Source organism: Pan troglodytes, chromosome 14, assembly GCF_028858775.2.
Source record: "Pan troglodytes isolate AG18354 chromosome 14, NHGRI_mPanTro3-v2.0_pri, whole genome shotgun sequence".
Classification (NCBI taxonomy): Eukaryota; Metazoa; Chordata; class Mammalia; order Primates; family Hominidae; genus Pan; species Pan troglodytes.
The window spans coordinates 101286852-101306565 of record NC_072412.2 but is presented as its reverse complement, the minus strand read 5'-3'; the positions used below and the strand labels follow the sequence as shown (position 1 = coordinate 101306565).

At 41.0% G+C, this 19714-nt stretch overlaps 1 protein-coding gene across 2 annotated transcripts in view; it reads right to left on the bottom strand.

Annotated features, from left to right (window-relative positions):
* The window catches only part of DNAJC3 (DnaJ heat shock protein family (Hsp40) member C3), a 110931-nt gene extending 92679 nt beyond the window's left edge, over window positions 1-18252 (bottom strand). For both annotated transcript variants that reach the window (XR_673895.5, XM_001138934.8), the window contains exon 1: window positions 17569-18252. Coding sequence is in view for 1 of the 2 variants with exons in the window: in XM_001138934.8 (XP_001138934.1) it covers window positions 17569-17650 (82 nt within the window). In the remaining variant the exon portion in view is untranslated. The remainder of the gene's footprint in view (window positions 1-17568) is intronic.
* Between the last annotated feature and the right edge of the window lie 1462 nt (window positions 18253-19714).

The window sequence follows — 19714 nt, the reverse complement described above, 5'->3', positions numbered from 1 at the left end:
TATCAATATTAACCTTGAAGGTAAATGGCCTAAATGCTCCACCTAACAGATACAACAGCAAACTGGATAAAAAAACAAGACACTGGCTAACTCGGTGAAACCCTGTCTCTACTAAAAATTCAAAAAATTAGCCAGGCGCGGCGGCGGGCGCCTGTAGTCCCAGCTACTCAGGAGGCTGAGGCGGGAAAATGGCATGAACCCAGGAGGCAGAGCTTGCAGTGAGCCGAGATCACGCCACTGCACTCCAGTCTGGGCGACAGAGCGAGACTCCGTCTCAAAAAAAAAAAACACAAGACACAACCATCTGCAGCCTACAAGAGCCTCACCTAATGGCTAAAGACACCTATAGACTCAAAGTAAAGGGGTAACAAAAGATGTATCATGCAACTGGGAATAAAAGCAAGCTGGAGTAAACATTCTTATATCAGATAAAACAGACTTTAAACCAACAACAATTAAAAAATTTTTTTTAAAAAGGCAAAGAAGGCCTTCCACAATGGTGAGTGACAGCATCCCCAAAAGTTAAAAATACCAAATGCATGACAGTGCTCCGGTAACTGGTTAATAGGGTGGTAGTCACTAGTCCATCAAGACGTCTTATTTAAGTGAAATGTGTGGGCAATCTTAGTTTCAATCTTAGTTTCATGGCCCTGAGGTAAGAACCAGATGCCAGGTATAGTTTCAGTATAGTCACTCCCAAGTGTTATGGGCCCAGAGTGAGGAGAGTAACATGCCCCAGAGGGATGATGATTTCTTGGAGGTTGGTAGATTAACAGACCAAAGCTTGGTAGGGGATATCCATGTTGGCGAGGTTAATCTTGACTGAAATACACTATGTCAGTGAATGAACGTATGCACTATGTAATATCAAGGGTTTCCAGTACTGGTCGATATTCATGTGGATCAAGTTTCGTCATGTGAGTGTAATGTCTGAATGAGTGATAGTTGATTAAGGGATTGTTAGTACATGCTTATATGCATGTGAAATGGCTCTTTAGTGTAAGGTTATGTGTGTATGTACTATGTACAATCAAGCATTTATAGCACATATTCATGGGGATTAACAGTAATGCACAAAGTACATAGGAGTACTAATATATTAGTGTTGGCAGTAAATACTAACATATTAGTTAAAATATGTGCCAAAAAGAATACAGAGAATAGTTTAATTACAACTTCAGCTTTGGGTGTTGATGGTGAAGCGGTATTGATGGTGAAGCGGTATTGATGGTGAAGCAGTGTTGACGGTGAAGCGGGAATGCTTTTTCTCCGAGTTGTCCTGGGGAGAGACTCTCCATTTCTGGTTTAGAAGACCAGAGTATTGAGTTATACTACAAGGGCAGTTTCATTTAAGTAGCTTATTTTCAATTAGGGCAGTGAGTGGTATAAGGACAAGGAAAATGGAGAATTACATAATAGATGCTGGCTGTCCAATGGTAACAAAAGGATGTTCAACTGGCTATCATCTGATTCATGTGACTGTAAGCAAGTCTGCCACTAAAATTCAGAACAGGCATTGACTTAATGGGCAGAATATTATGCTTTGTTGTTTGAACGTATGTAGTACAAGAATAACTGCTAGAATAGAATAGAGAATAGAAGGGCCAGTACACCTTCTAGTTTATTAGGGATGGATCGTAAGATTGTGTATGCAAACAAAAAATATCATTCTGGCTTAATGTGGGGTAGGATACTGAGGGGGTTGGCTAAAGTGTAATTGTCTGGATTGCTCGGGAAGTCAGGTCAAAATAATACTAGAGTTATTAGAAGGAGGAGGAGAAATATTAGACCTAGGATATCTTTGGTTGTATAGTAAGGGTGGAAGGTGATTTTGTTGGAATCTGATGAAATTCCTGAAGGGTTACTGGATCCTGTTTCATGCAAGAATAAAAGGTGGAGAATTGCTACGGCTATAATGATGCAGGGTAGGATAAAATGGAAGGTGAAAAGTCGTGCAAGAGTGGCTTTATCAACTGAGAACCCACCTCAGATTCATTGAACAAGATCCGTTCCAATATATGGAATGGCTGATAATAGATTTGTAATTACTGTGGCGCCTCAGAATGATATTTGGCCTCATGGGAGTATGTAGCCTATAAACGCTGTTGCTATAGTTGTTGAGTAGGAGGATAATACCAGTATTTCAGGTTTCTAGGGACATAAGTGACCCATAATATAAACCTTGGCCAATGTGCAGGAAGAGGCAGATGAAGAATATTGAAGCACGGTTAGCATGAAAATAGTGGACTATTCTGCCGTAGTTTACAACTCGGTTGATATGGGCAACTGAAGAGAAAGCAGTTAAGGTGTCCGGTGTGTAGTGTATGGCCAGAAATAATCCTGTGATGGTCTGGAGAATTAAGCAGGCGCCAAGAAGTGAGCCAAAATTTCATCATGTAGAGATGTTGGATGGTGTGGGGAGATCAATAAATGAATAATTTATAATTTTAATTAGTGGGTGTATTTTATGTATATTAATCATTAGTGTTCTTATAGTTGAAGTACAACGATTATTTTTCCTATCATTAGTCATGGTTACAAGCCATGTGGGAATAATGACATATGTTTTATTCTTATTAAGTATTATTTTGGTTATAGGATTTGCTAGGTTTGTCTTCAAAACTTTTTCCTGTTTATGGAGGTTTAGGGTTATTAGTGGTGCTGTGGGTTGTGGTATTGTGTTGAATTATGGTGGGGCTTTTACAGGGTTAATAGTCTTTTAGATTTATTTGGGTGGTATGATGGTTGTTTTTGGTTATACTGTGGCAATAGCTATTGAGGAATACCCTGAGACATTAAGGATCAAATATGATATTTGAGGAACTTTATCATTAGGGTTATTAATAGAATTGGTGTTGATTTGATGAATGGTTGAATATGATGGGGTGGTGATTACAATTAATTTTAGTAGTGTAGGAAGTTGAATAATTTTTTAGGGTGAGGGTCCGGGGTTGATTCATGAGGATTCTGTGGGTGCAGGTGCTTTATATAATTATGGGTGTTGATTGGTGGTGGCTGCTGGTTGAACATTGTTTGTTGCTGATTATGTTGTAATTGAAATTACTTGGGGTAATAGAGTAGATAATTAAGAGTAGAGTTAGAAAGGAGGGGATAAAAAAGGAATGGAAATAAAATTTAATTAGGCCTTTTTGAGTGGATATGGTAATGGAGGCTGTAATGTGGGTCTGTGAAATTGTCTTTGGTATGGACTTTTCTAATCAAACTAGGTCTAGTAGAAGTGAAGCCAGATTTTGGCTTGAGCAAGGGGTTGTACAATGGATTGTGGTTGAGTAAAATTCCAGTATATTGGAGAAGTTGCATGTCTGTAATGGATATTTTAGCTTAAGATTATTAGTTAGAAGACTAATAGTCTTAAGATTATTAGTTAGAAGACTAATAGTCTTAAGATTATTAGTTAGAAGACTGAGCTCCATTGCTAGCAAAATCCCTAGGTTACACTAAGGGCTGTAAGTTTTAGATGACGTGGTACTGTTGTCTGGGGGGAAGAGGTGGGGATAATACTATTGCTGATAAGAAATCCAGCGAAGATACTGCCTATTATTAGGTGTTTAATTGAATTAGGAAGGGTTTATTTTCATTAATAATTAGAGTTGTGAAGTGGGGTTGTCCTATTAGAACAAAGACAATAATTCTGATACTACAAACAGCTGTTAAGGAGGTGGCAATAAGAGTACTAGAAAGGGCTCAGGTGTTGGTATAACACGTTTGTGGTTTCGATAATAAGGTATTTAGAGTAAAAGCCTATTAGGAAAGGCATACCTGTAAGTGCTAAGCTGCCAATAATAAGGGAGGAAGAAGTAAGGGGTAAAGTCTTAAATAGTCCTCCTATTTTTAGAATATCTTGTTCATCGTTGAGGTTGTGGATGATGGATCCCGAACACATAAATAATATAGCTTTAAAAAAGGCATGGGTGCGGTGGGGCGCAGTGGCTCACGCCTGTAATCCTAACACTTTGGGAGGCCGAGGCAGGCAGATCACGAGGTCAGGAGATCGAGACCATCCTGGCTAACACGGTGAAACCCCATCTCTACTAAAAATACAAAAAATTAGCTGGGCCCAGTGGCGGGCGCCTGTAGTCCCAGCTACTTGGGAGGCTGAGGCAGGAGAGTGGCATGTACCCGGGAGGCGGAGCTTGCAGTGAGCCGAGATAGTGCCACTGCAGTCCGGCCTGGGCGGAAGAGCAAGACTCTGTCTCAAAAAAAAAAAAAAGGCATGGGTGCAGATGTGTAGAAGTGCTAGGTGTGGTTGATTAATGTCAATTGTGAGTATTGTAAGGTCTAGTTGACTTGAAGTGGAGAGTGCTACCATTGTTTTGATATCATTTTGTGTTAGAGCACAGATTGCTCTAAATACGGTGGTAATAGCACCTAAACAGTGTAAAGGTTTGGATTAATACGCTATTTTCTATTAGGGGATAGAAGCAGATGAGCAGAAAAACTCCTGCTACAACTATAGCGCTAGAGTGGAGAAGGGCTGAGATTGGGGTTGGGCCCTGGGGTTATTATTATTTATAAAATAATAAAAGATTCAATACAACAAGAAGATTTAACTATGCTAAACATATACACACTCAACACTGGAGCACCAAGATTCGTAAAACTCCTACTACTAGACCTAAGAAAACAGATCAATAGCCACACAATAATGAAGGGACGCCAACCCCCCCACTGACAACACAAGACAGATCATCAAGGCAGAAAGTGAACAATGAAACTCCAGACTTAGACTAAACTCTAAACCAAATGGACCTAGTAGACATTTACAGAACATTCTATCCAACAACCACAAAATATACATTTTTCTCATCTGTGTGTGGAACATTCTTAAAATCAACCATATGCTTGGCCATGAAAAGTTTCAATAAACTCAAAAAAAGTCCAAATCATATCAAGTATTTCTTGAACCACAATGGAATAAAATTAGAAGTCAATACCAAAAGGAACTCTGAAAACAACACAAGTACATGAAAAGTAAACAACCGGAATTACTTTTGGGCGAGCAATGAAATTAAAGCAGAAATCAAAATAATTTCTGATACAAATGAAAACAGAAACATAGCATACCAAAACCTCTGGGATACAACAAAAGCTGTGCTACGAAGCATGTTTACAGCATTAAATGCCTACATCAAAAAGATAGAAAGATCGCAAATGAACAACCACACACCACACCTCAAGGAACTAGAAAAATAAGAATAAAACAAACCCAAAACTAGCTGGGAGAAAAGAAATAAAAAGATCAGAATGAACTAAATGAGATTGTGACCAAAAAGAAAAAAAAAGAAAAAAGATCTACAAAACAAAAACTTCTTTGAAAGGATAAACAAAATTGACAGACCACTAGCTAGACTAACCAAGAAAAAAAGAGAGAAGATTCAAATAAGCACAACCAGAAATGAGAAAGGTGACAACTCATACCACAGAAAATACAAAACATCATCAGAGACTACTATGAACATCTTTATGCAAACTAGATAGAAAACTTAGAGGAAATGGATAAATTCCCAGAAACATACAACCTCCCAAGATTTAACCAAGAAGAAACAGAAATCCTGAATAGACCAATAATGAGCAATAAAATCAAATTAGTCCTGACAAAATCTTCCAGGAAAAAAAAAAAAAGCCCAGGACATTTTTTACAGCCAATTTTTACCAGACATACAAAGAAGAGCTGGTTACCAATCTTACTGAAAGTATTCCCCCCCGAAAAAAAAAAAAAAATCAAAGAGGAAGGATTCCTCCCTAACTCATTCTATGAAACCAGTATCAACCTGATACCAAAATGAGGCAAGACAACCAAAAAAAGGAAACCACAGGCCAATATCCCTGATGAAAATAGATGTAAACATATGCAACAAAATACTAGCAAACTAAATCCAACAGCGCGCGCGCGCACACACACACACACACACACACACACACACACACAAAAACCCACACAATCAAATGGGCTTTGTTTCTGGGATGCAAGGATGGTTCAACATATGCAAACATATGTGGTCCACCACATAAACAGAATTAAAAACAAAACCCGTATGATCATCTTAATAGATACAGAAAGGCTGAGCACAGTGGCTCACACCTGTAATCCCAGCACCTTGGGAGGCTGAGGTGGGAGGATCACTTGAAGCCAGTTCAAGACCAGCCCGGCCAACATGGCAAAACCCCATCTCTGCAAAAAAGTAGCCAGGCATGGTGATGCATGCCTGTAACCCCAGCCCCAGGAGGCTGAGGCACAAGAATCACTTGAAGTGGGAGGCGTAGGTTGCAGTGAGCCGAGATAGAGCCACTGCACTCCAGCCTGGGGGACAATGTAACACTCTGTCTCAAAAAAAAAAAAAAAAAAAACTGTAGAAAAAGCAGTCTATGAAATCCAACACCCCTGTATGATAAAAATCCCTCAAGAAACTAGACATCGAAGAAGCATACCTGAAAATAATAAAAGCCATCTATAACAAACCCACAGCCAACACCATACTAAACAGGCAGCAGCTGAAAGCATTTCCCTTGAAAAATAGAACAAGACAAGGATGCCCATTCTCACCACTCCTATTTGCCACAGTACTGGAAGTCTTAACCAGAGCAATCAGGCAAGAGAAAGAAATAAAAGGCATCCAAATAGGAAAAGAAGTCAAATACCTCTCTTCAGTGATTATATGATTCTATACCTAAAAAACCCTAAAGACTCCACCAAAAGGCTCCTGGAACTGATAAGCAACTTCAGTAAAGTTTCAGGATATAAAATTAATGTACAAGCGGCAGTAACATTTATATACACTGACAACATTCAAGCTGAGAGCCAAATCAATAACACAATCCCATTTTTAATAGCCACACACAAAAAGTAAAATACCTAGGAATACAGCTAACCAAGGAGGTGAAACATTGCTAAAGGGAGAACTATTAAACACTGCTCAAAGTAGTCATACATGACACAAGCAAATGGAAAAACATTCCATGCTCACAGGTTGGAAGAATCAATATCATTAAAATGGCCATACTGCCCAAAGCAATCTACAGATTCAACACTATTCCTACCAAATTACCAATGTCATTTTTCACAGAATTAAAAATACATATATTCTAAAATTCATATAAAACCAAAAAAGAACCTGAATAGCCAAAGCAATCCTTAGCAAAAAGAACTAAGCTGGAGGCATCACATTACCCAACTTCACACTATACTATAAGGCTACAGTAACCAAGACAGTATGCTTTGGGTGGTATGTGGATTGCTTTAGGTAGTGTTGTCTTTTTAACGATATTATATTCTCCAAATCCATGAGCAAAATTGATAAACTGCTAGCTAGATTAACTAGGCATACAGGAAACATACCTCAACATAATAAAGGCCACATATGACAAACCCACGCCAATATACTGAATGGGGAAAAGCTGAAAGCATTCACCCTAAGAATTGGAACAGGACAATGATGTTCACACTTACTATTCCAATTCAACATAGTACTGGAAGTCCTGGCTAAAGTTATCAGGCAAGAAAAAGAAATAAAAGATATCCAAAAGGGACAAGAGGAGGTCAAATTATGTCTCTTCACAAATATGATTTTTTTACCTAGAAAACCCTAAAGATTCTACTAAAGGACTCCAAGACCGATAAACAACTTGAGTAAAGTCTCAGTATACAAAACCATCGTATAAAAATCTGTAGCATTTCTATACACCAACAATATTCAAGCCAAAAACCAAATCAAGAATTCAATCCCATTTACAAAAGCCATATGCAAAAAAATAAAATACCTAGGAAAACACTGACCAAGGAGGTGAAAGATCTCCATGAGAACTACAAAACACTTATGAAACAAATCATATATGTTATAAATAAACAGAAAAACATCCCAGGCTCATGGATTTGGAGACTATCATTAAAATAACCATACTGCCCATAGTAATCTGTAGATTCAACACAATTCCTATCAAATCACCAATGTCATTTTTCAGAGAACTAGGAAAAACAATTCTAAAGTCCATACAGCACCAAAAAAGGGCATGAATAGACAAAGTAATCCTAACCAAAAAGAACAAATCCAGAGGCATCACATTACTTGACTTCAAATTATACTACAAGGCTATAGTAACTAAAATGGCATGGTACTGGTACAAAAATACGCACACAGATCAATGGACTACAATAGAGAACCCAGAAATAAAACCACATACTTACATCCAACAGATTGATCTTTGACAAAGCTGACAAATATAAACAACAGGGAAAGGACACCCTAATTCAATAAATGGTGCTGGGAAAATTGGCTAGCCATATGCAGAAGAAACTGGATCTCTGTCTCCCAGCATATATAAAAACTACCTCAAGATAGATTAAACATTTTGGACATTGGCCTAGGCAAACAACTTATGACGAAGACCCCAAACACAAATGCAACAAAACCAAAAATAAACAAATGAGACTTAACTAAAAAGCTTCTGCATATCAAAAGATAATCAACAGGGCAAAGAGACAAACTACAGAATGAGAGAAAACATTTGCAAATTATGCCTCCGACAAAGGACTAATATCCAGAATCTACAAGACACTCAAACAACTCAACAAGAAGAAAACAAAGAACCCCATTAAAAAGTGGGCAAAGGGCCAGGCGCACTGGCTCACGCCTGTAATCCCAGCACTTTGGGAGGCCAAGGCGGGTGGCTCACAAGGTCGGGAGATCAAGACCATTCTGGCTAGCACAGTGAAACCCTGTCTCTACTAAAAATACAAAAAATTAGCCGGGCAAGGTGGCAGGCACCTGTAGTCCCAGCTGCTTAGGAGGCTGAGGCAGGAGAATGGCGTGAACCTGGGAGGCGGAGCTTGCAGTGAGCCAAGATCGTGCCACTGCATTCCAGCCTGGGCGACAGAGCAAGACTCTGTCTCAAAAAAAAAAAAAGTGGGCAAAGGACATTAAGAGACATTTCTCAAAAGAAGACATACAAGCAGCCAACAAACATGAAAAAATGTTCATCACTAATCATCAGAGAAATGCAAATTAAAACCACAATGAAATATCAATCATCTTATACAAGTCTGAGTGGCTATTACTAAAAAGTTTAAAAAAAAAAATAGATGTTAGCATGGAGGTGAAGAAATTGTAACACATATATGGGTGGCAGCAATGTAAATTAGTTCAACCACTATGGAAAACAATATGGAGATTTCTAAAAAAAAACAAAAAACCTACCACCAAGCCCCAACTCCAACATCAGGGATTACAATTCAACATAAGATTTGGGTGGGGCACAGATCCAAACCATATCATTCCGCCCCAGCTCCTCCAAAATATCATGTTCTCACATTACAAAATACAATCATCCCTTCTCAACAGCCCCCAAAGTCTTAACTCATTCCAGCATTAACTCAAAAGTCCAAAGTCTCATCTGGGACAAGCCAAGTCCCTTCCACCTATAAGCCTATAAAATCAAAAACAAGTTAATTACTTCCAAGATACAATGGGATTATAGGCATTGGGTAAATAGTCCCATTCCAAAAGGGTAAAACCGGCCAAAAGAAAAAGGCTACGGGCCCCATGCACGTGCTAAAACCCAGCAGGGCAGTTATTAAATCTTAAAGCTCCAAAATAATCTCCTTTGACTCCATGTCTCACATCCAGGGCATATTGCAGCAAGGGGTGAGCTCCCAAGGCCTTGGGCAGTGCCACTCCTGTGACTTTGCAGGGCTCAGCCCACGCGGCTGCTGTCAAGGGCCGGCAATGAGTGGCTGCAGCTTTTCCAGGTGCATGGTGCAAGCTGTCAGTGGATCTACCATTCTGGGGTCTGAAAGATGGTGGTCTTTCTCACAGCTCCACTAGGCAGTGCCCCAGTGGGGACTCTGTTGGAGGCTCCAACCCCACATTTCCCCTCTGCACTGCCCTAGTAGAGATTTTTCCATGAGGGCTCTGCCCCTGCAGCAACCTTCTGCCTGAACATCCAGGCTTTTCCATATATCTGAAATCTAGGCTGAGGCTCCCAAGCCTCAATTCTTGGCTTTCAGCACCTGCAGGCTTAACAGCATGTGGAATCTTCCAAGGGTTTGGGCTGGCACCGTCTGAAGGCCTGAGCTATATCTGGGCCCCTTTCAGCCATGGCTGGAGCTGGAGTAGCTAGGATGCAGGCAGCAGTGTCCTGAGGCTGGCAGGGCCCTGGCCCAGGAAACTGTTCTTCCCTCCTAGGTCTCTGGGCCTATGATAGAAGGAGCTGCCTTAAAGGTCGCTGAGATGCCTTGGAGCCCTTTTTCCCATTGTCTTGGCTATCAGCACTTGGCTCCTCTTTACTTATGCAAATTCATGCAGTCTGCTTGAATTACTCCCCTATAAATGGGTTTTTCTTTTCTACCACATGGTCAGACTGAAAATTTTCCAACTCTTCTGCTCTGTTTCCCTTTTAAATGTAAGTTCCAATTTTACATCATTTCTTTGTTCATGAATATGAGCACTGGCTGCTAGAGGCCAGGTCACATCTTGAACACTTTGCTGCTTAGAAGTTTCTTCCACCAGATACCCTAAATCACCTCTCTCAAGTTCAAAGTTCCACAGATCCATAGACCAGGGGTACAATGCCACCAGTCTCTTTACTAAAGCATAGCAAGAGTGGCCTTTACTCCAGTTCCCAATAAGTTCCTCATCTGCGGTCATTCTGAGCCCTCCTCAGCCTGAACTTCACTGTCTATACCACTATCAGCATTTTGGTCACAACCATTCAACAAGTCTCTAGGAGGTTTCAAACTTTCCTTCCTCTTCCTGTCTTCCTCTGAGTCCTCCAAACTGTCCCAACCTCTGCCCATTACCCCATTCCAAAGTTGCTTCCTTCTACAATTTCAGGTATCTTTATAGCAATGCCCCACTCCCAGTACCAATTTTCTGTATTAGTCCATTCTCACATTGCTATAAAGAAATACCCGGAACTGGGTAATTTTTTTTTTTTTTTTTTTTTGAGATGGAGTTTTGCTCTGTCACCCAGGCTGGAGTGCAGTGGTGCAATCTCGGCTCACTTTATCCTCTGCCTCCCAGGTTTAAGCAATTCTCTGCCTCAGCCTCCCAAGTAGCTGGGATTTCAGGCGCCCACCTCCACACCAGGCTAAGTTTTTTTTTTTTTGTATTTTTAGTAGAGACGGGGTTTCACCATCTTGCCCAGGCTGATCTTGAACTCCTGACCTCGTGATCCATCCACCTCGGCCTCCCAAAGTGCTGGGATTACAGGCCTGAGCCACAGTGCCCAGCCGGAACTGGGTAATTTATAAAGAAAAGAGGTTTAATTGGCTGACGGTTCTATAGGTTGTACATGAAGCATGGCTGGGGAGGCCTCAGGAAATTTACAATCATGGCAAAAGGTAAAGGAGAAGTAGGCACATCTTCACATGGCCAGAGCTGGAGGAAGACAGAGAGGGGGGAGATACCGCACATTTTTAAACAACCAGATCTTGTGAGAATTCTATCACAGTAACAGCTCTGGGGGATGGTGCTAAACCATTAGAAACCACCCCCATGATCCAATCACTTCCCACCAGGCCCCAGATCCAACACTGGGGATTACAGCTGAACATGAGATTTGGGTGGAGCACAGATCTAAATCATATCACCCCACCATTACACAATATACCCATGTAACCTGCACATGTATATCTTGAATCTAAAATAAAATAAAGTTAAACAAAAAAAAAGATTCTGCCCTCAAATGCTGGCTCCTTTGTGAAACCTTCCCTCACACTGTATTGTTTTGAGAGAGGGAAAAAAAGCTCCTTCAATCTTCCTATATTTTGCATTTCCACACTCAGAAGTACATGACTTCACTTTGCAATATCACTCTCTCTATATATTGCTTTTCACAATTTGCCTGCTTCTCAAAGTCCCAACTCCACAAAACTTATCAAAAGCAAGTTTGAGAGGAGGAGCTGTCTTTTCTTCTTTGTATCACCTAATTCAGTATCCCACACATAGTGGGTATGCAATATTTGTTGAATGAATTTAACTATTTGCCTTTTTACTTAAACATATTATAATTCATCAGAATAAAATCTAAAATACATAACAATTATCAAGTCAAACATATGATCAATGATTCATAAAGACACATCTGAAAAATCAAATTATTTGCGAATTATTGGCTGTTTTTGCAATCCACTCTCTTTTGAGCCACAGGTAATTTTTATTCCTTTGCCACATGGTCTGTAAACATTATTTTCAGAGAGGTAAGACAACCAAACATCATGCCATTTCCTAATCAGCATTAGACAATAGGTTTCTCCTTAGACAAGCAGTGATCATAAGTCAGCAAAATAAGCAGCAAGGGCAGGGAAAAAGGTAGAGTAGCCAACTATGTCTTTCACTGAAATTAGTATTAGAATATCTTATATTTTGGAGAGCAGAAAATAAGGATTTTTTTAAACTTAAAGGTGGGGGGTTAAAGGTATGACGTGAGTTACAATCAAGACTGGAAGAACCAGACTAAAGGAGGCAAGAACTCATAGTCAAAGATACTAAAGTTCAAGCAAAGGCGGTGGCAGACCCAGACCAGAGAGCAATCCCAGAGAGAGAGATGGTTATTCAGGTTGGAGCACTTAGAATTTGAGGAATGAGGAAAGCCCTAAGTTTCTTCTCTAAAAAAGAACAGAAGGCTAAGCCAAGACTCTAGCAAGGTGGGGTAGAGTCTAAAAGAAGTCTTGTAGCAGAAACACAGAAGACAGTGGAATCTAGCCAAAGAAAGATAGTACAGGAAGTTCAGCATCTACTATTATCTGAATGTTCTCTCCAAAATTCAGGTTGAAATTTTTTTTATAAATTACTCAGTCTGTGGTATTTTGTTATAGCAGCACAAAGATACAACTGTAGGAGCAACATTTTCAGAAGGTGAGAGGAAATGGAATCCAGGGTGTAAGTACACAGATTAGATTTATCTGGGAATAGAGACATTTAACGTATTTCAATATGAGAAAAAGTAGCAGAATAGGTACAAATGTAGATAAGCTAGTGAATTTTGAGGTAGAAAGAAGAACTTGCCTTGTGATGGCTTTCATTTTCTCAGTAAAGACAAGGTCTAAAAGAATGAGGTAGGGGAGAGAGGAAAGGAGAGTTTAAATTAGAGGCTTCAGGAAGGAGGAAAATGTTTGAAATACTGATTTTCAAGAATAGACATAGTAAAGAATTGTGGGAGTGTTAGCAGTATTTAATGTGCATTTGCGACTGAGATTGTTTCTTTAAAATGAGACTAATCAGGGCCAGGTGCATTGGCTCGTGCCTGTAATCTCAACACTTTGGGAGGCCAAGGGATGAGGATTGCTTGAGCCCAGGAGTTCAAGACCAGCCTGGGCAACATAGAAGACCCTGTCCCTACAAAAAATTTTTAAAACTTAGTAGGGGATGCAGTGGTGCACACCTGTGGTCCCAGCTATTCAGGAGGCTGAGATGGGAGGACTGCTTGAGCCCAGGAGGTCAAGCCTACATTGAGCTAGGATCATGCCACTGCACTCCAGCCTGGGTGACAGGGCAAGACCTTGTCTCGAAAAAAAATTGAAAATAAAAATAAAGATAAATAAGACTAATCAGCAAAGTTGTCTCCATTTTCCTCCGTCCGTGTTTACCTATAAGGTATAAAAAGAGTTGGCCAAGTTGAATTTAACCAGTGTTGGGTTTTGGCAGGTGAGTAAAACAGAAGATTACAGGGGCCAGAAAATAAATGGGCATTTGCAGTACACTAACTACAATAATGGACCACTCAGTCTAAAGCGGGAAAGGAGAAAAAGAGGACATGAATGCTTCACAAATGCATGTCTTAAACCCTAAGTGGTCTGTAAACTCAAAAGCAAAAGCCATGAGTTCTATGCTATGTATATATACCTCACCAAAGAGTAATATAGTTAGTAAAAGCCTTTGCTGACTGATTAAATGAGTCTTCTCCATATTCCAGAACTCCAAATGATACAAATTCATCAGATTTAATTTTTTTAAGTAGCTTTCTAAAGATATGGAAAGAAAAATAAATCTATGGTTGAAATGTTTGCGTTCTGAAGAGCAGGTGAATGGGTTCCCATGATACTTCCATATAAACAAAGATTAACTGCAGGACACTAATCAAAAGAGACCACAGCAGTAGAAATTAAACTTAACAACAATTAATTAACTTCATATGGGAAAATAAAACCTAATTACTACAGTGCATCCCCTCCCAGAACAACTTCCCCTACCTCACAGAGTGAAAACCACTGCATTTCCAGGCAGTTTCTCAGCAAATACTAACTATGTCAAGAGAACTGGACCTTTGATACTACTGCTAACTACAGCCTATCTTATTAAAGAATTTAAAATAATTCTAGAAAATATGTGACCACCTTTTATGATACTTAATTTATTTAAATTACTTAAAGTCACTCATTTTTGCTACTTTATTCTTTCCCTATTTAGATAATGTCAAGAAAATCCTAGAAAAGACAAAACATACCTTTAATAGGTTAGGTTCAAATAAAACTTATCACGGTTCAAATAAAACTTATCACAATATTTTATACGTATAGATTTTCAACTATATATTTTCAACTATTCTTTTCCCCATGGCCAAAATATATGGTTTAATCAGCTCAATGAAATAAAGAAAAATTGGGTCCAGATAGCATGTTAAGGAAGAAAAAGAGATAAAACTATGATAAGAGAAAAAAGGTTTCGTTCCCAGGCTGTGTTGCTACTCAAGTCACCAAGAGGACAAACCATTAGCAAAGAAATGAAATAACTTCCTTATCTGTAACATGAGAATACTAAAGCAGATACTACTAAAGTTTTCTTTCTATTCCAAAAATTCGATCTCATCTAGTGCTTTAGACTTCACTCTTTCAAACGCCTTTGAGAAGGGAGGGTGCCAAAAGACTCAAACTTTCAATTCATGATATATACTTTCTGTCTCTGGATGACAATTAACAGAAAAATCTAGAAGAAAACAAAGGCAAATATTTCAAAATCAGAAAAACACTAGGTTATCTCTTCCCCATCCTGTGCCACTCTTAGTTCCACATTCACTTCTCTCATAACCATTCTCCTTCATTTCTTTTTTTAAAAGTGAATTGTATTGTATATATTTGATGTTTACAACATAGTATTATGAGATATACACACATAAAATGGTTACAATAGTGAAGCAGATTAACAAGAGTGAAGCAGATTAATATATCTATCATCTCACATAATTACTTTTTGTGTGACAAGAGCAGCTAAAACCTACCTATTTAACAAAAATCCTTAATACAACACAATTTTATTAAGCCTCAGGCCTAGCAGTAGCACCATTTGCCTTTCAGAGAACTATGAGATTAGTGAATCCAGACACAATTTATTTGGGAAAACAGGGGCTAACGGTTTGCTAATTCAAGTCAGAGTTCTTACCTTTATATCCCTATCACCAAATCCAGTGTCAAATACATAGCAGACACCTAATTTAACTCCTCTATATAATTTATTACACCAGTGGTTCTCAAGTGTGGTCATCCAGGGTCTTTCTAGAAACGCAAAATTTCAGGTCCCATCAAGACCTAATGAATCAAACTCTGTAAGTGGGGTACAGCTCTCTGTTTTAAAAAGCCCTCCATGTGCGATTCTGATGCACACTCAAGTTTGAGAACCATTGTATTAAACCTCCCAGGAAATAACCTTCTTGTTAATTACAAAAAAAAAAAAAAAAAAAAAAGTGCTGATTTTTTTTCTCAGCTGCCATCACTTAAAAGTGCTTGGACTCACATGATGTTGTCAACTACTTAACTTCTGTCTCCAGCGTGCACACAAAATGAACTTTAGTAAAACCTTTGGAGCCTCAGTTCCCTGGTCTGTAAAGTAGGAATGAATACCACACGCTTTCGTGAATAAGATATGGCTTACAGAAAGGCTCCTTTCTTTCCTTTTTCTGTTACCTGTACTAAGTCCCTGCTATTTTACACAGACAATGGTCCTAAAGAAGACACTCTGGCACTCCTCTGAGAAATGTCACCAGTGCCTCCTACACAGAAAACCTCTCAAATGTGGTTTTCTTATGGAAAATACCACAGGAGGGAAATGAAGAGTTAAGAGTCCTTACAGACTCATATACAGAACAGCAATTCTAAAAAGGTGGTTCACAAAGTAGTGGGAAAAGCAATCATTCAAAATTGTGCATCTCTGTAACTTAAAAAAAAATCACCATTAAACAGAACATAGGCAACTTTCTCTTAAGTGTCCAAAATAAATTATTAATGATAACTGGAGATAAATACTACAGATGAGGGATGGTGGGGTGCGGGGGCAGGAGGAATGAAGCTTTTGAAAATGCAAAAGAACTAGAATATATGACCCATATTAAAGTGGTACAGACCTTCAAATTCCAATCCCCTAGATTTTTCTGGGGGCAGCCTCACTGTCAAATTCTTTGTCCCAATGTTGCCACACTATGTGTTCTGATTTGGGGTTCAAAAAATATGGTTACCAGGGGAAGCAAAAGCAAAAGCCCATTGCTATGGGTGACACCTAAAAACTGGGGAGTACTACTTTAAAAAAAAAAAGTTGAGAACTTTCAGAAGAATTCACTATAAACAATTCCCAATTTTTAGTTCCTCGCTCCCTTTGAATGGAATACTCAAAGGTTTAATTTGACCTCCTTGACAACTAGCCCTTTTTATGGGGATGAAAATAGATCAGTGCATGTGATGTGTCATTACACTCGAATATTTCGCACAGTAACCGCGCCAGAAGCATTCGTTAAATCGGCACTATCAACTTTAATTCTTACTCCTCCCCGCTGCCATCTAAGATAGGACAGCCCTCTATTTTCGCTATTCTGGAGTAGCCAACATTCCAGTCTGCAGGACTGAAGTGAAATTTAATCGTTCGTATCTTTTTAAGGGAACCTTTTTACAGCGAACTTGGAAAAGTAATGCCAGCCATACGTTGAATGACACCATGTTGGGAGTTGTAAAACCACAAACTCAGTGCCTGGCCGTCCGGGAGATGGAATTCCAACAGCGGCTCCTCATTGCACCAAACTAACAATTTCTCCACACGACAGTGCATCTTAATGGGGATGGTTACACACTTTTTAAATAGTCAACACTGTCCCCTCCAACTCCCAGCCGGACATGACACTCCTTCCCCACCCAAGAACTCCAGAGCGAAGGAAGTCTTTTGGCCACCTTAGTGCCTCCTCCCAGCCAGCACCAATGACTGACAGTGTCCCCAGGCGCCCAGCGAGGGTCCCAAGCGAGGCCAGGACCCAAAGGCTGCCCAAGTCTCCGCGTCCCAGGACGTCCTGAAGTCGCAGCCCGGTGCCCCCGCACCCCGCCTCCTCCGACTCCTGCGGCCCCGTTCCTTAGTCCAAACCCGCTGTCCCGGCCCCGCGGCCCGCCAGTCCCCTCGATTCTTCCCCCAGACAAACCCGGAACCGGGCGCGGGCTCAGGCCCAAGCCAGGCCGCGGGCTCCCCCAGCGCTCGCCCCACCTCCCGAGCCGCTCCGGGACAGGCGCCCGGGCGCAGACGGGAAAGCGCGGGGGGCCTGGTCCGGGAGCCCACTTCCTGGCCGGGGCAGGGCAGGACTCACCTTCGTACTGCAGATCCACCAGGACTAGCAGGAAGGGGAATACCGAGCCCAGCCGGCTGGTCACGGAGCCGGGGGCCACCATGTCCGAGGGCTCGCGAGTGAAGAGGAGGAAAGGTGTGTGGCCCACCAGCACGCGCCGGCGCTCCGGCAGCAGTTGCGCCCGCCCGCCGTCGGCTCTCGCTCAGGCCTCAGCGGCTCTGGAGCCCAGCAGAGGAAGGCAGCGGTGGGCAGGGCCCGGGCGACGCTACGCCCCAGAGCGCCACCGCCATCCAATCGCCTTCTTTCTGGCGGCTTTCCTCCCGGGCTCGCCGGGGTCGTGGTTCGCGCTGATAGGCTGCGGAGGCCGCCGCCCCGCCCCGTCCCTGATAGGATAACGTGGAAGCACGAGACGAGGCTGCGCCCGCCGGTCGCAGAGCTGTCAGCAAGCTCCAAACCGCGGCTGCCGCCCGGAGGGAAGCAGACGGGGAGTCGGTGGCGACCGCCGAGTCCGCATGCGCAGGCTGCAAAGGCCCTTTTGGGCCGGTCCCGCCGCGCTAGGTTGGCGAGTGGGACTATTTGATCCTTCCCAGGTTCGCCAGCGTGGTGTTCCGAGAGGAAAGCGCAGCCGCAGCGTACGAATGGGAAGGCCAAACACGGTCCCGAGGAGTCTGAGGGGAGCTGCAGGGCGCCTGGAATTGGGGTCTCGAGTGAGCCGGTAAAAACCGCCTTCCGCTGAGCGTCCCGGAACAAATACTGTCTGAACTGAGCCGTAAGCAAGAAACGGTCAGGAGAAGCTGGGGCGATCTGATGATTAGAACATTTCAGGGACTACCAGAGAGAAGTGCGTAATTGCTCTAAGGCAGGTAGGTAATTGGCCTGGAAACTTGGGAACGCCCCGCCCCGCCACCCCGACTTTCAGCAAACCACCGTGCCCAGGAAAAAGAGCGATTGTGGAAGACCCTGTGAAGAAGAGACCAGGAAGGCACTGTGGCTTAAGAGAGCAAGGCGTTCCTGAATGCAGCCAACATCAACTGGTAAACAAAAAACTGTGAGAACGGATCCTGAATCTTGCGCTTACCAGGGGAAATTCAGGAAAGATATGAACCTGAGCAAGATGAGGTTGAAGTTACTCAATGCGGCATTAAGCCTGTTCACGGCCACTTCCTCCGGCGTCACCAACACACACACTGTACACCAGCAGTATTTTTACACGGGGTATGTGTGTTAAGTACTATCAAGTGCATAATTATTACTTCACCTGTATTTGCTGCCTTGATACCATTAGAGAAACTCATGAATTATAAATAGCATAGTGAATTTGTGATTCCCTGAAGATATACTAAGGTGGACTTTTAAAAAGGCTTCTATTCCAAAGGGAACTAATATGGAGGAAATGGTTTCGAGAAAGAAAAAAGAAAAAACGGAGTCCTTGATTAGTTGTGGGGAAGGCAACATAATGTAATGTGAAGAATAAAGGAGTCAGATCCAGGAAACCCCATAACTATTATGTAAGTTATCTTCATCTGTAAAGTGGTTAGGATGCTGATAGTCTCAAAGGTTTGTTTTGAGGTTTCATGAAGCAGATAAATGTTCTTGTAAATTGTAGAATGTTATACCAGTGTTACTCATTATTCTAACAAGAGCAGAGTAGTGAAGAGAGGCTCCTTCAGAAATTCCTTGGGATTTTTTTTTTTGGCTTCTGTTTTTTTATATCACAAGGTAGTGTCTCTGAAAAATGGTAGATGATTTCAATGTCCACAAATATGCAGGTGTATACATTCAATTGAGGTACTGTACCCAAGGCAGCCAGCAAAATGCTGAACATAGAAAATAACTTTGTAAACAAAATGCAATATTTCTAGACTGTGAGTTATCACCAGTGTGGTGCCTATGACCCTGGCCTTAAGGAAAAAGTAGCAGAGCTGAAGAAGTTCTAAGGATGGAAATTAAAAATTTTTAAGGAGATAATAGACTTCATGTTATAGGAAATAAAAATAGCAAGGGTCTTCAATGGTGAGTGATTTTGAGATTAATTACGTAACTATGAATTCTGTAATATTAGAACTAAGCTTTACAAAGCATTCCTTAAAAAAAGATAATTTTACAACAAAGGTAACATTAGACAGAAAAAAATGTACAAAACTAAAATTATATGATTAATGTTTGG